General features: G+C 37.5%; 1 protein-coding gene across 3 annotated transcripts in view; it reads left to right on the top strand.

The window, feature by feature from the left end:
• Positions 1–11071, top strand: part of CLVS2 (clavesin 2) — a 66837-nt gene extending 55766 nt beyond the window's left edge. For 2 of the 3 annotated variants that reach the window (XM_032651595.1, XM_032651596.1), the window contains exons 5-6: positions 2855–3075; positions 10277–11071. In XM_032651595.1, coding sequence (XP_032507486.1) covers positions 2855–3075; positions 10277–10364 — 309 coding nt within the window. In that variant the 3' untranslated portion in view covers positions 10365–11071. The remainder of the gene's footprint in view (positions 1–2854; positions 3076–10276) is intronic. The other variant, XM_032651597.1, reaches the window with a different exon arrangement.
• The last annotated feature ends 3729 nt before the right edge of the window (positions 11072–14800 follow it).

The raw sequence follows: 14800 nt of genomic DNA, 5'->3' as shown, positions 1-14800 counted from the left end.
TAGGACTTACTCTGAGAGAAAGAAGAAGCCAATGGGGGATTATGAGCAGACTAATGTGACCTGACGGATGTTTTAACATTGTCATTCTGTTGCTGTGTTGAGAATAGAGTATTGGTGGCGAGAGTGGAAGTCAGGAGGGCAGTTAGGAGGCAGTAACACAGTGTGAAGGATGATGGGAGTTGAGTTAGGGTTGTAAGGGTGGAGTTGTTCAGATGTTTGAATTCAGGATAGATTTTGGGGGTAGTACCAAAAGAATTTACTGACAACTTAGATTATGAGAGAAGTAAAAGATGAGTCAAATGTTTTGGCCTGAGAAACTAGAAGCATATTTGTACGATTAACTGACATTGAAAATAGGGAGGAGTTGATTTGGGGGAGAGAATTATAAGTTCAATCTTGGATATGTTAAGTTCCAGGTGCCCATTTACCATTTAAGTGGAGGTGTGACATAGAGAGTAGAAATACAATATGGAGTTCAAAAGAGAAGTCTGGATTCAAAATATAAATTTTCAGTGTATGGACAATACTTAAAGCCACTAGACTGAATGACATCACCAAGGAGTGAGTATAGTTAGAGAAGAGAATAAATCTGAGAACCGAAGCCTGGAGCTCTCTGATGTTAAGATGCTGGGGAGGTGAGGAATAACCAGCAAAAGAGTCTGAAAAAAGCATCTATCAAATAGAAGGAAACCAAGAGATCCTGGGAGAAAGTGTTTCAATGAGGAGAGCCATCTACTATATCCAGTGCTGCTGAGAGTTTAAGAAAAATAAGGACAGAGAATTATTGGACACTGAATTTAGCAGTGAGAAGGATCTTGACAAGAGCTATTTTCATGCAATGGTGGGAGGCAAAGCCTATTTGGATTCGATTCAGGAAAAATGGGACAAAAGTACTTGGACAATGAATATAGATGACTCCTTTGATGAATTTTGCAGTGAAAGGAAGGAGAAAAATAGGATAATAACTGGAGGTAAGGTCAAGAGAGGTTTTATGCATCTGTATGGGGGGGAGGGAAGAGTAGAGTTGGCATGTTTGTTCTTTGATGGGAAAGATAGAGAAGAGGAGGAAATCTGATGATGTGAGAGAGACGAGAGAGAATTGTTTGGGAAATATAACTGAGTGGAAGAGAGAATGAATTCTAGTGCACAGGTGGAGGGGTTGGCCTTTGTAGAGTTTATTCTTCCATTGTGCTGGGAGCAAAGGCAAAGCATATGGACACAGATGCTAGTGGGTGGGTCTCATCTGGTTGCCCTATTTTTTCAGGGAAAGAGGAAACAAGGCCAAAGCTGAAAGTGATGTTGAGGGAGGAGGGAACAGAATGTTAGTGAAAAGAGAAGTAGTGTGAATTACATTTACTTTTCTAAGGATTTATTACCTAACTCTTGCATGACTTGAAAGATAAGGTTTCTGACATGAAGTAGTACATCTGATGAAATAAAGGTTGTATACCTAATAAAGTAGGGATTTCAGGTGCTAGAACTTAATTTTCCCAGGAAAATTATAGGAGAGAGAGAGAGACAGAGACAGAGACAGAGAGACAGAGTGTGTGTGTGTGTGTGTGTGTGTTTTCCTGTTGTGCTCTGTACGTAGGAAGGGGAAGGTGTAAAATTTGCAATTAACCTGATTTAACTTGGGGCAGACAGTATCTTCCACCTCTGTAAGCCCCACATTATGTATTCCACCAGCCACTTGCTGTGATCATTTTGGCCAGTGACCTGATCTCAGGTGCTTTTATACTCTTGCACAATTTGTTGAAATTCTTTGTTGACTGGTGACTCCCATTCCTCTCATTTTATTTGATATAGACTAGTCTTTGTTTCCCAGTATATTTACTTCCGTGGATTCTAAAAGTATGGAAAGCAAGATAAACCTCTTAGCCTGTTCATCTTGAACCTGAAGTATGAGATTTCTAAGCCAATTATAAATTATAATCTTTAAATAAATATATAAGTTTATATGAGGTGACAAGAGTACTTTATCAGAGAAGACTGATCTGAAGTCCTGAGATTGAAATGAAAGAAGAGGAAAGAGGTGGCAATTTACGGAGAAACAAATCTTGAGTATGTAGCTTAAATAATTCTCCAGTTTAACAAAAAGCTCTATGTAGACAGTGATAAGAATAATTAACAGATGTACACAGCTTTACAGTTTCAACTCATTCCATTTCTGATTTGAATGATAACCATGGAAATCCTTAGCAGAGAAGATGCTGGCAACATTATAGAACATTGGTCCTTTGGGATGTGAAACTTCAGTCAACCTTTCATTGTGATGATGCTAATCTACTTTTATTTACATCACATACTTTGTATTATAAAGCGGTAATTTAGTGGTTACAGTATTCTTATTTTTACCGAAGATAAAGAGAAAGCCATACTGGTGACAGCTTTTGGGTTTAATAACTTGAATGGGCTCAGCAGTTGTTGAGTCCTTATGAGAAGAGTCTTTTAACAGCGTTCATTATGCACATCATCAGCTTTGTACAGCTAACACGAGGATAATGTGCAGATCAACGCGCACGTTAGATTCTGCTCATGTTCCCAGCTATGAAGCAGGAAACTAAATTTCTTGTTCCAGTTCTTTAAACCAATAACGATCTGACCTTCTAGAAGCTACCTAAAATCCCTGAGCCTCAGGATTTTTATATGAAGTACTAGGATTACAGAACCAGCCTTCCTGTTTCAGAGTAGATGAGGGGCTTAAATATTTTAACAGACATGGAAAACTCTTGCTTTGGCATTCCTATCCTCAATCTTCCGTCCCCCCCTCCCCGCCACCCGCCCAGTTCCCCAAATCTGGGTGATATTTATTCTCCTCTGTGTGTTTTCTCCCACCCTCTTCTTGCATTTGTAGATATTTTTGCACGGTAACAACCTGAACAGTCTACACCAACTAATTCATCCTGAGATTTTGCCCTCTGAGTTTGGAGGGATGCTCCCCCCTTACGATATGGGAACCTGGGCGAGAACACTGCTAGACCACGAGTATGATGACGACACTGAATACAGTGTGGACTCCTACAGCATGCCTGTGAAGGAGGTAGAGAAGGAACTCTCCCCCAAGTCCATGAAGAGGTATGCTGGAGGTTGCTGGGAAGCGGGCTGGGCCAGGTGGGGACACCTGATACAACTCCAGATTTTATATTTTTCTGAAGTAGATATTTGGTGACATTTTAAAGCCTTTCATGCTTCTATGATTGGATGTCTAAGGAGCTTCAAGTCAAAGATAAATTCATTCAAGGTAACCTCAACTCAATGTTGCTCCAAATTCACAATCCAGCTGGCCCCTTAGAAGTCAGCCAATCCAGTGGCTTTTCAAACTGTTCTTTAAGGTTCTGGTTGAGTGCCTCAGGGCAAGCAGGTAGGGGATGGGGACAGTGCCCATCTCCACTGCGGTGAGACTGACTATCTAAACAAATTTTTGGACTTCTGTATAAGATTTCATTTGAAGGAAGGGATCCATAGACTGAACACACACACACACTTCAAACACTAACATTCAAAGCTTACGTTCTTTTTTCAGCATCTCTGCCAAGTTTCTGTTTAAAAGTTTCTGTCTAGCCATTCCTGGGGCAAAACACTGTCTTTCCCTACAGCTTTAATCTTTACAGAATTCATTGTTGAGTCAGAATCTGATTTCCTGCTTTGACTCTCATAGTGTTATTCGGCCTGTTTTCTTTCAGTCAATGGGTATTTATTCAACACATGCTCCGTAATAAAAATTTTCCTAGGCGTTTGGTATCCAATATGGGTAAAACATATGTCCAGCCATAATCTACTGATGATCGAGGGCAAAGGGGTTGCCAGATACACACAAATGCATAACTGCCTCTGAGTTTGCATTCTGTAGCAATTAGATGAAGACATCTAATTCTTATGCTACCCCAGGCCACACCAGCCCACGGTTCATTTGGATCACAAATATTATTTCTTGGTTCATTTCCTATCCTAGAAATATAGGAACCACAGCTCCCACAAGACTCTCTTCACCTAATTCAGGGAGGACACAAGGGCATCTCCCATGTCATTGCAAACACTACCTTGCATCCTTCTCTGAGGAAAGCCTTAGGGTCATTTGGTCACCACTGACTCATGCAGTGGCATCTTTGAGACTGGCCTCTTTTATTTGCTGCTGCAGCTGCTGCTGTTCTTGGGGGGCGGGCTGCTCCCCAGGCTGCTCCACAACTCCTTGGAGAGAACGGAAAGGCCAGGAACATCTTCAGCTTTAATTTCTCCACTAATTGACAAGCTTATCTTTAAATCATGTTTGGGTTTTTCAACTCCCTCCTCTTAAAACAAGGCTTCCTAATTTGAGTTATATGCTCTTCTCACCAAAGGGGTTCATTGATGGACTCTCAAAGTGGTATGTAAAGTGATAAAAGTTGTATTCAAAACTGTGTGTGTATATGTTTGAATGTAAGTATGTATATATAGATACATAAATGTATATATGGTGCATTTTTTTTCTGGAGAGAAGGCATATTTCATCAAATTCTCAAAGTTGTCTAAGACAAAAATGGTTAAAAGCCATTGCCTAAGAATAGGTTCCTGCTGATAAAAATTAAAATTCTAACAGTGATAATTGTTACAATCTACCATTTTTAATAAACTTCTCATGAGTTAGGCCCTTACTAGGTACCTTTTTTGGTAACATTCACTTATTTAATTCTCACAGCAACCTTGTTAAACAGATATTCGTATCCCCAAAGTCACATGGTCTATATGTAATGGAACAAGGTTCCAATCCATGAGGTACAGAGTCTTTCATGTTGTTGATATAAATCTTGTCTACTCTTCTGTGACAGCATGACACAGAGTGCCCTCACTGTAGAACTGAGCTACAGGAGGATTTGGAGACAGCTCTCATAGGTGTCCCTTAGTCTTTTCCTTTGCCAGCTAGCAATGCTCATTTCCTTTAGCCCCTCCTTCTGTGACTTGTTAACTAATGTGGTCCCCTCCTCTGAGCACACCTCTCTCCATATCCTCTACAGCCTTAGCTGCATCCCCATCACCCACACTTCCTCCAAAACTTCCTACCTGCTCTCTTTGCCTCCACCTTTACCCTGCTCCCCTACCTTCCATTTATTATATTATCCATGTGGCAATCAAAATAATATTTTAAAAATGTAAATCAGATCCTTTCACTTCTCTGCTTTGAATTTCTAAGTGACTGCTGATTATACAATGAATACAATCACTCCATATCGAGACTTACAATATGCCACATGATCTGATCCTGCCTACCTCTCTCCTCTAAGTTTATTTACCTTTTCTCTCTTCCCCTACATTTCAGACACAACATCCTTCTTTATTCTACTTCAGCCTCCCCAGCTTGTTCCTATCCAAGGGTCTTTATTGTTGTCATCTCTGGCTGGAATATTCTTTTCCTCTGTCTTCCAATGGCTGGCCCCAATCAAAGGTCATCTCCTCAAGAGGGTCTTTTGGTCTTTCTCAGTCATCAGGTCTTAATCAGCTCCACTTCCTACTCATTCTAGACACTTCCTATCAATCACCTTCTTTATTTTCTTCATAGTTCATTATTAGTCAGTGAAATGATTGATTTTATTTAGTTATTTATCCCCCTGTCCTGCAATGTAAGCTTCAGGGAGACTTTAGTGGCTTTGTCTGTCCTGTTCTCTTCTGAATCCTCAGTGCCTGGAGTGGAGCCTGGCACACAAACCATGCTCACTAGGCACCAGTTAAATGAATGAAGGAGTCCTCTGCTGTCTGTCAGTGGCCCCTTTTAGGTGCAGTGTTTAGAATTGTAGAGGTGACATCTGACGTTATCATTACTTGCATAGAGGTTCCAGAATTCTGGCTTTGCAGTGAGGACCTCATTGGCTTCCTTTAGTTGCTGTTGCTGTCACTGTTGCTGCCATTCAGGCAGCCAAGGCACATTGCTGACTCATACTGAACCCCTTAAAACTGGTCTCTTTACTTATAGATCCTTATCCTCATAATTCTTTATTTCTGTGTTTAGCTTTTTCCTCCAAGCACATTATTTTAATTGACATCATCTTGTTAGATTTGGTTCAGGCGATCCACATTTTGAAGTTTTTTTGGATCCTGATTTTCTTCTCCAATTAATTTGGACATTTTGTCCCCTGAAGACTTGGCTTACAGCACAATGACCTCCCCAGCCCTGAGTTTCTTGCTTCTGACATGGGCTGATTGGAATTTCAGACATCCTTTGTTTGGTGTAGCTTTTGTATCATATGAAGCTTATATGGTTCTATTTGAAAACTCCTGAAGAATGAGATCAAGAAAGTTGTTTCACTTTATTTTTATCTTCTCTGTGGCAGGGAATGGCAGTTCCCCATCAAGGACGGGAGAAAATTGTTTTTAGGTTCCACCCTTCCTCCATCTCCTTTTCCAGTTTTATATCATTCTTAGATTGAGAGGGGAAAAGTCATTCCTTCACCAAAGAGTTGTAGATAACTGTTCCTTTGGGTGAATTTAGCTACGTGTATAGCTATAAGATTATGTTCCTCCGTGTAAATTTGTGGAGAGATAGTATAATCATGTGAAAGAATACAAACTTCACTAGAGAATGGGTTCCTTGAACTCGGGGAATGTCTTTTACCTTATGCCTCTAGGACCCAGGGTAGTGCCTGGCACACAACAGTTGCAGTGAGCATCAACACTGATGTTGTTATGGCAATATGCACTTCCATTTGATTAAATAATATTCAACACCTATTGTTACTACATGCCAAACCCTATCTAATGCTTTGTATACATCAACTCCTTTGCTTTTCTAAACAACTAATAAGGTAATACTATACCCATCTTATTGATGAGGAGACCCAGATACAGAGAAGGTAAGAAACTTCTACACTTCACATACCTCCAAAGCTACAATGCTAATGCTGGAACACAGGTAATAGTATTCTCTAAGTTATTTCCTTAACCACTACCATATGCTATCTGCCGGAATTAATGCCGGGGGTTATGCATGCATTATTGCACTTGATCCTCAATACATCTGTATGATGTAGGTATTATTTTCCCCATTTTTCAGATAAGGGAACAAAATCTTAGGAAGTTTAAATAGCCTTCCCTTGGTCACAGAACTAATAAATAGTAGAAGGTGGAATTGGAATCCATTTCTGTCTAAAATCTAGTCTCTTAAACACTAAGGTATAGCACAATATTGTAGATACATAATAAATGAATAAATGATACCTGGATAATTAAAGTTAAACAATAGGTTTTCATGAGGAAAAAAAGTTATTCATTGAAAGACAGTAGAGGCTGGAGACTGCTAAGATGTACTGTGAGTTAATGTTAGGTAACTTCCTCTATTGCAATTGAAACAGACCAATTTATTAACAGTTATGATCCTGCACAAATAACCCTGTTTTTTTGTATAAGAGAGCACAAAAGAAAATCTAGACTAAAACAACAGTACACTTGGGGCAATTAAATATCAAAAAAATCTTAATCAGAAATTGTTTCTGCCTGGCTTGTTTTATTGAGGAATAGTTCTGCGTATTGAGCCAGGAGCGTTCATCATCCAACAATTCTGACATCTGTAGTGCATGATAAAAGCAAACTAGGACATATATACACTACCAAACATAAAATAGATAGCTAGTGGGCAGCAGCCGCATAGCACAGGGAGATCAGCTCGGTGCTTTGTGACCACACTAGAGGGGTGGGATAGGGAGGGTGGGAGGGAGGGAGACACAAGAGGGAAGAGATATGGGGACATATGTATATGTATAACTGATTCACTTTGTTATAAAGCAGAAACTAACACACCATCGTAAAGCAATTATACTCCAATAAAGATGTTTTTTAAAAAAGCAAACTAGGAACTTAATCCCAGGTTGGATAGAGCACTGTAATTTAAACTATTTTATTAAAATTGCCGTATCCTCTAATACTTTTTTATTTAAAAAAAATTTTTAACATATCTATTGGAGCATAATTGCTTTACAATGGTGCATTAGTTTCTGCTTTATAACAAAGTGAATCAGTTATGCATATACATATGTCCCCATATCTCTTCCCTCTTGCGTCTCCCTCCCTCCCACCCTCCCTATCCCACCCCTCTAGGTGGTCACAAAGCACCGAGCTGATCTCCCTGTGCTATGCGGCTGCTGCCCACCAGCTATCTATTTTACATTTGGTAGTAAAAGTAGTCAAGGAACGTAAGGATTTAAAAGATGCGTGTGCATGTGTATGTGTATTTGTATGATGTGTGTTTTAATAGAACATTATGGCAAATGATTATATTGTAGACTCTGTGCTGTCTGAAGAGCTGTGGTGTGTACTTAATGAATATTATTAGGATATGCCTCAACATTTATATATTTAACTTTGTGAGAATTTTAAAATAACTGTTTTTGTTAAGAATTTCTTTCTCCACAGGATAAATTGCTTTATCTTCATCACTCTTCGCTTTGAATGCTTGATAGCCATCTTCTTTCAGTATGGAAATTATTTATTGGATAAAAGTTAAGACATCGAAATCCTACTGTGTAACAGACTCTGTGACACGCATTGTGTTCACAGCAAGGAGAGAAACTGATAAAGTCCCTGCTCATGGAATTTATAGTCTAGTGGGTACTCGTTGTCAAGTAACCCTCTAGTGCAGGACATTAAATGAACCCCTGTATATTTTAGCGTGGATTCATCTTGGGAAACCAATTATTTCAGTTGAGTCTAAGAAAAACAATGTTGCAAGTCTAATTATTAAGTGCTTTGTGCAATTGTCAATTGTGTTAAAATGTATTTTATTCATGTACTTTTTTCTAAGATAAATTATCATTTCTCCTTCTCCTTCTCTCTCTCTCTGTCTCTTTCTCTCTCCTGCACACACACAGATACACACACACACACACCCCACATTCAACTGCAGCCAGTCCCCATTCTGACATATGCATCTAATACCTATTATTGAGGTAAAATAGTGAAAGTGACTTAGGAAATAAACCTCCTTATTTTAAAGTTCTCACCTTCCTTTTCATTCTCTCTTTAGAAATGAATTTAAGTTTATTTAAATGAAGGAGTCAATTTATCAGTTATTTCTGTAATTATTTTTGCTTTGATAATTAGTTCCATTGCTGTTCTTTTTCATTAGCATGTGTGGTTGTATTTTAGCTTATAGTCTTTCTTTTTGAAAATTAATGAGGTCTGTGAAGAGGCATATTGCCACAGCAATAGCCAAATGGTTGGAATGCAGCAGCAGGGGAAAAATTCATTATGGAGGAGAATTTAAAAGGGCAGCTGCTTCTTTAATGCCATAGCCATGAAGATGACAGCTTCCTGCCACCACAGTAGCACTTTTCATTGACTTTCCTCCTTCCCAGTTTTATGTTGTTTCCTAGTGAGGAACTGAGATATAATTCCCACCTGCTATCAAAGGCAGGTGCAAGGGGCTTTCACATTATTTGCTTTCCTAATCATAAAGTGCTCCTGACTAAACAAGAGGGGTTTCTACTTTTCTTAAAGTTTTCAAGAGTAAGATTGATTTTATTCAGATGCCCTAGTGGAAAATTGAACAAAACTCATATTGAAATATTGATTGTTTTCCTAAAGTTCTCATTAAATATAAAAAAAGATGGTTAAAAATGCACATTCCTGTTGAAGTCGTTTCATAGAGCCCTTTCAGGCAGGAATCAAGGCTCCTTCTATTTCTACTTCTTTTCTTTTTTTTTTTTTTTTTTTTTTTTTTTTTTTTTTTTTTTGCGGTACGCGGGCCTCTCACTGTTGTGGCCTCTCCCGTTGCGGAGCACAGGCTCCAGACGCGCAGGCTCAGCGGCCATGGCTCACGGGCCCAGCCACTCCTGCGGCATGTGGGATCTTCCCGGACCGGGGCACGAACCCCTGTCCCCTGCATCAGCAGGTGGACTCTCAACCACTGCGCCATCAGGGAAGCCCTCTACTTCTTTTCTTATAACAATAAGTTGACTGTAATAGTTCCCCCATTTGGTGATCTCTTGGAATACATCAGTCCTGTACTAGAAATTCTCAGACTCAAAGAAGTCTCTTGCTTGACTGTAAAGAAGAGAACTTAAGCCTATTATTATGTATTTAAAATCCTCTGCTGTGCATTATTCTATTCAGAGGCCAGAGGGGATTGTTTCCTTTGATGCAAAACATCACCCTAAATGTATCTCTTTAAATGTGCAGCATTCTCAGTTCATAAGTCTCTTGTTGTAGAAAAAGTTAATCCACGTCCATGAGAGAAGTAATAAAGGAGAAAAGACAGAGAACAGAAGGTGATTGTTTGGCAGTAACGCACTGACATTGGCTTTATCATTTCTAGATCCCAATCAGTTGTGGATCCTACAGTGTTAAAACGCATGGATAAAAATGAGGAAGAAAACATGCAACCTTTGCTCTCTCTGGACTGATAACTTCTCTACTCTCCCCATGGATTAGAAATGGAAGGTACTTGTTTTCAGCACCAGGGCCAGCGCTGCGGAGGAATTACCAGCTGGAAATTTATTTATTCACGTTAATGTAGCATAATATATAAGACATCAGGCTTTCCCGTTTGCCTGAACCATGGGTGCCCTGGTCTGAATTTTTTTTAAAAGGTCAATAATTTATTCTGTAAGTGCCAAGTTCTTTGTAAATACAATGTACTCTTCACGTCCAGTTTGTAAATTTTGGTAGTAACTTAAATTGGAAGATTGGCTTATGAGTCTATGCCAGTGATATGAACTATAACAAGAACAGAAAAGACACATAAGCAATTAAAGCTAATTAAATGTAGCCCTGTTTCCTATGAAGCCATATTTCAGCTATCATAGTGATTGTTTCATTGTTTTTCTCTGAAACTGTCGTACTCAAATGTACATTTAATGGGCACAGGGAACTAGATGATTCTATGAAATTATTATGATAAATGTATTAACTGTCTAGTGATTTTCAGTTCACAGAAAATGTACCCTGGTGACTATCACTGGCCTTGCATTTGGGAGACAAGAAATGGCAAATGACCTGGTAAACTCAACACTTGAACTCTTCTATGTTGTTTAATTCCTGGAGTCTTGTGAAAAAATATGTTCCCCAAATTAAGATGTGGAATTCTGAAAGAGAGTGGATTCTTTTTAAACTGCTGTCTTCACAATGTGTCCTTTATTCCAGACCCCATTTTATCCCTGTCTGATGTACTTTAAGAAACTTTTTCCCCCAAAACTCTTTGATCAAGAGAAAGAGAACTCATACATGAATAGTATTTGACAGCTAATTTTGAACATAAAAGTTGCCAAGTACCAATAAGGGGCTAATTTCTAATTCTTGTGCACTGGTTGAAAAAATATATATATTCTCACACACGTATATATTTTTACTGAGCTCTAATAAATCCTCAATATGACAGGCTTACAAAGTAAATCACACATATTCAATGGTCTTAGAGATGTTATAGATTACTGTATGCAATGCTAACTCTGGAAAACCACTTCCATTAAAGTTAATGAAAATGAGGTATAGTAAAACAGACTTTCAGTGAACTTATTTAAGGGAATTCAATTTAATTTGTAATGCAATCTTGACTCTGCCATTTTAGTGCAATATATTTTGTCTTCAAAAAAACAACAGGCATCAACAAAGGCAGTAGGCAGTATCAGGTGATGGAGAGTAATATTGCTTTCCCCAAATTCAAGTTAATTTTCCTAATGATCCAGTAAGTATGCATTTTCTTCTCAGAAAAGATTTTAAGAGCATATTGCATCCAGGAGAGATAATGAAATCTTCTGAGGGCATCTGAGATACTATATTATAGTATAAATCTAGATTTGGAATCCTTATGTTAAAGTTTTCACTTCATAAAAATTCTGCAAAGATAGCACATTTTAAAAATTTAACTTTAAATTTCAAATTCTAGTGTGAAAAAGCAAGATTTTTACCACCTTTTCAGAGTGGTAATTTTTGAGACTGAGGATTTAACGTTAAAATATTCTTTTGAAAGAAAAATATCTCAAGGAACTTTTGGAAACCTACAGAAATAAAGGCATGTAGCAGCTTTCATATACTTCTTAGTAAAAAGCTTTAAAAAGTCAAGTTCTAATTCTATAGCTAAGAATCTTAAAATCAAGATCAGTACACAATTCTGCAGTGTCACCAATGGACTGTCTAGTATTTGTAAAAATACATAAATATACATTAAAAATATGAATGCAAGATACCTTAAAAATGCTGACCTCCAATCAAATGCAGAAGAATAATGACTGTCGGTCCTCTGCTCCACCCATAAATATTACAGAGATTGGAATGCATTGGAATAAAAAGCCACAGCAACTCTTAATCTAAGAACCTAACCAATGTTGTTCTTACATTTTTGCCAACTTGACATACATTTTTTAGCATTGGGCTTTATATACTATACAAGCAAGTGTTAGACAATATGATGCACTGGAATAAAATGGAAAGGAAGTAAGTACAGGAGGCCAGTCAACCTTGCATTTTCATGAGTTTCATTTGATATGCACCATTTATTGCCAATTTTCAGAATTCTACCAGCTTCAGATGTCAACCAGCATAGCCAGCTTTTTTTTCCCCCTGTCATAGGCTAGTGTCATATACAAAAATAACTTGGAAGGCATATTCTATGTGTATACCTACCCACTTATAAGTATCATTCACACTCTCTCCCTACCCCACATTTGGAAACTGCATTGGCATTGCTGCTTGACAGCTCTTTTTCAAATGAGCAATTGAGAGTTGGCTGGATTGTGTAAAATATTTTTAAATGAATGAACAAATTACAACAATGATGTGTTTTGAAATTGCTGTATCTAGTTCGGTCTGCCTATGTCTTTTCAGTCTGGAAAAAAATTTCCAGTAATGTTTTTGAAGCTGCTTAGAGAACATTTGATCAACTTTATGAATTTCCCCCTCAGCACCAGCTAACTAACACTGTTTAGGAATTTTCTTTTTCCTCATGTGATTTTCTGTGTTATGTTGCTATGTCTCCTGTTACATACATAGTAAATAAGCACCCTTATATTCTTTCGATTTCATTGAGATAGTACATCCCCACTCACACATACACACGAACACTAGACTGTTTGCTCTAATGATTTGCCTCTCTATTTTGAGAGCTATGCTTTTCTTTTTCAGTTATCTTGTTACTTAAGATTTGTAGGCATCAAAGAATTACCACGTTTGATTTGGAATAGGCCCATAATTCATTTACTTCCCTCACTTAGCCTGCCTAACCTTCTATTTCTTGTATCATTTCTTTTCTCCAGTGTTTCAGGGGCAGCTGCTTCCAAAGCTGGTTTAAAAATAAGTAACTTCCTTATGTTGTCCGTGATATTTGCACACATTTTTGACTGATATTTTAAAAGGAAGAGATTATCATAAAATATATTCTAAGAAATATGAAGAAGTGCCTCTTTAAAAATGGAATAAAGCAGTGATACTAGAATATGGATTCTATTTGTTCTCTCTTCCAAAAAGTAAATACATGCATCTATTATATTATGAGGGTGAAATATAGCTATAATTTGAAGAAGGATATTTGAGGTCTTGCTTTGAGTATTCTCGTATAGTATTGTCTTTATTGTGTAAGTTCAATACAGTAACTTCAACATGTTACTGACAAACATGGCACTATGCTAAAACAATATACAAATATTAAATTGAGTGTTGCAAGCAAGTTTTTAAAGTGCATGCATGATTACTTTTATTTCATTAATAGTTTGCGTAAGTGTAGGCAGAGACATTCCTTAAGTGTTTTCATATAAAATGCTTGTTTACTTTACAGTACTGAAAATTCATACATTCATAAGCAAGAAAGCCAAGCAGCTGGGTTCTCTTTAATATTAACTAGGTCACATTGTTAAATTAAACATTTGAAGTTTCCGTAATATTTCTGAGGGAACAGAGGTCCCTCTGATGCATCAAGATAATGCAGAATTGTTTTAAACATCAAGAAACATGTTTACTACTCTTCACAAAAGAAACTTTTAGAGCTATGGCAGTGTGTCTTCAGGAACAGACTTCCTTTTCATCTACAAATAACCCAAAAGCGTATGGACATGCTTATGGTCCTTTAAAGAAGTTATATCAAGAAAACCTGCTGAAAGGTTGTACAATCTTATGTTATTTTATCTAAGCGTCTGGCTGGTTTGGTTGGTTAATAATTTCTTTTGCTTCTTATTTGGTGTGTATTTATTAATGATTACTTGAAAAATTGCCGCCAGTTATGAGGACATTTCAGAATGACTTTCAGCACAAAATAAAAGGAGCAGAGCTCTGGCACGATGTGTGAACTTTCAGATATGGTATTTACATTTTTTGCATCAATCGGCTAATAGGCAAATGTTCCATTTTATATGTGCTATATAGCTATATACCCTAAGAAATAGTGATACATTTTAAATTTATGACGTTGTTAGATCGTGTAAGAATCAGCAGATTATCTAAAGTATATTGGAACAAACGTGGAGGATTGGCTAAATATCCAGTGTGTGTGTAATTATCTTTAGGAGTGAAAAGGATTTTGTTTTGTTTTAGTTGAAAAAAATGTTTTCCAATATGCTCTTGGAACTAGTTAGCACTATTACTATTTGAAAGGGAGAAAATAATAAATACATAAGGAGGCTTGGCTTTGAAACATTATTATATCGCTTTAATGGCTTAAAGCATATCATTTTTTTCATGAATTGAAGTTTTTATTTAGTAAATATCCATAGATTAGCCCGGCACATGGCCATAATACTATGGAACCTATTCTGCGCTAAGCATGGGAATTTATTCCCCTATACTGTAGGAGAAAAACATGAAATAGCAATGCACTGGACCAAGACACTCAAGTTGTACTATTTTTTTAAAG

The sequence above is a fragment of the Phocoena sinus genome, chromosome 12 (assembly GCF_008692025.1).
Source record: "Phocoena sinus isolate mPhoSin1 chromosome 12, mPhoSin1.pri, whole genome shotgun sequence".
Classification (NCBI taxonomy): Eukaryota; Metazoa; Chordata; class Mammalia; order Artiodactyla; family Phocoenidae; genus Phocoena; species Phocoena sinus.
This window is presented reverse-complemented; position numbering and strand designations above follow the sequence as displayed.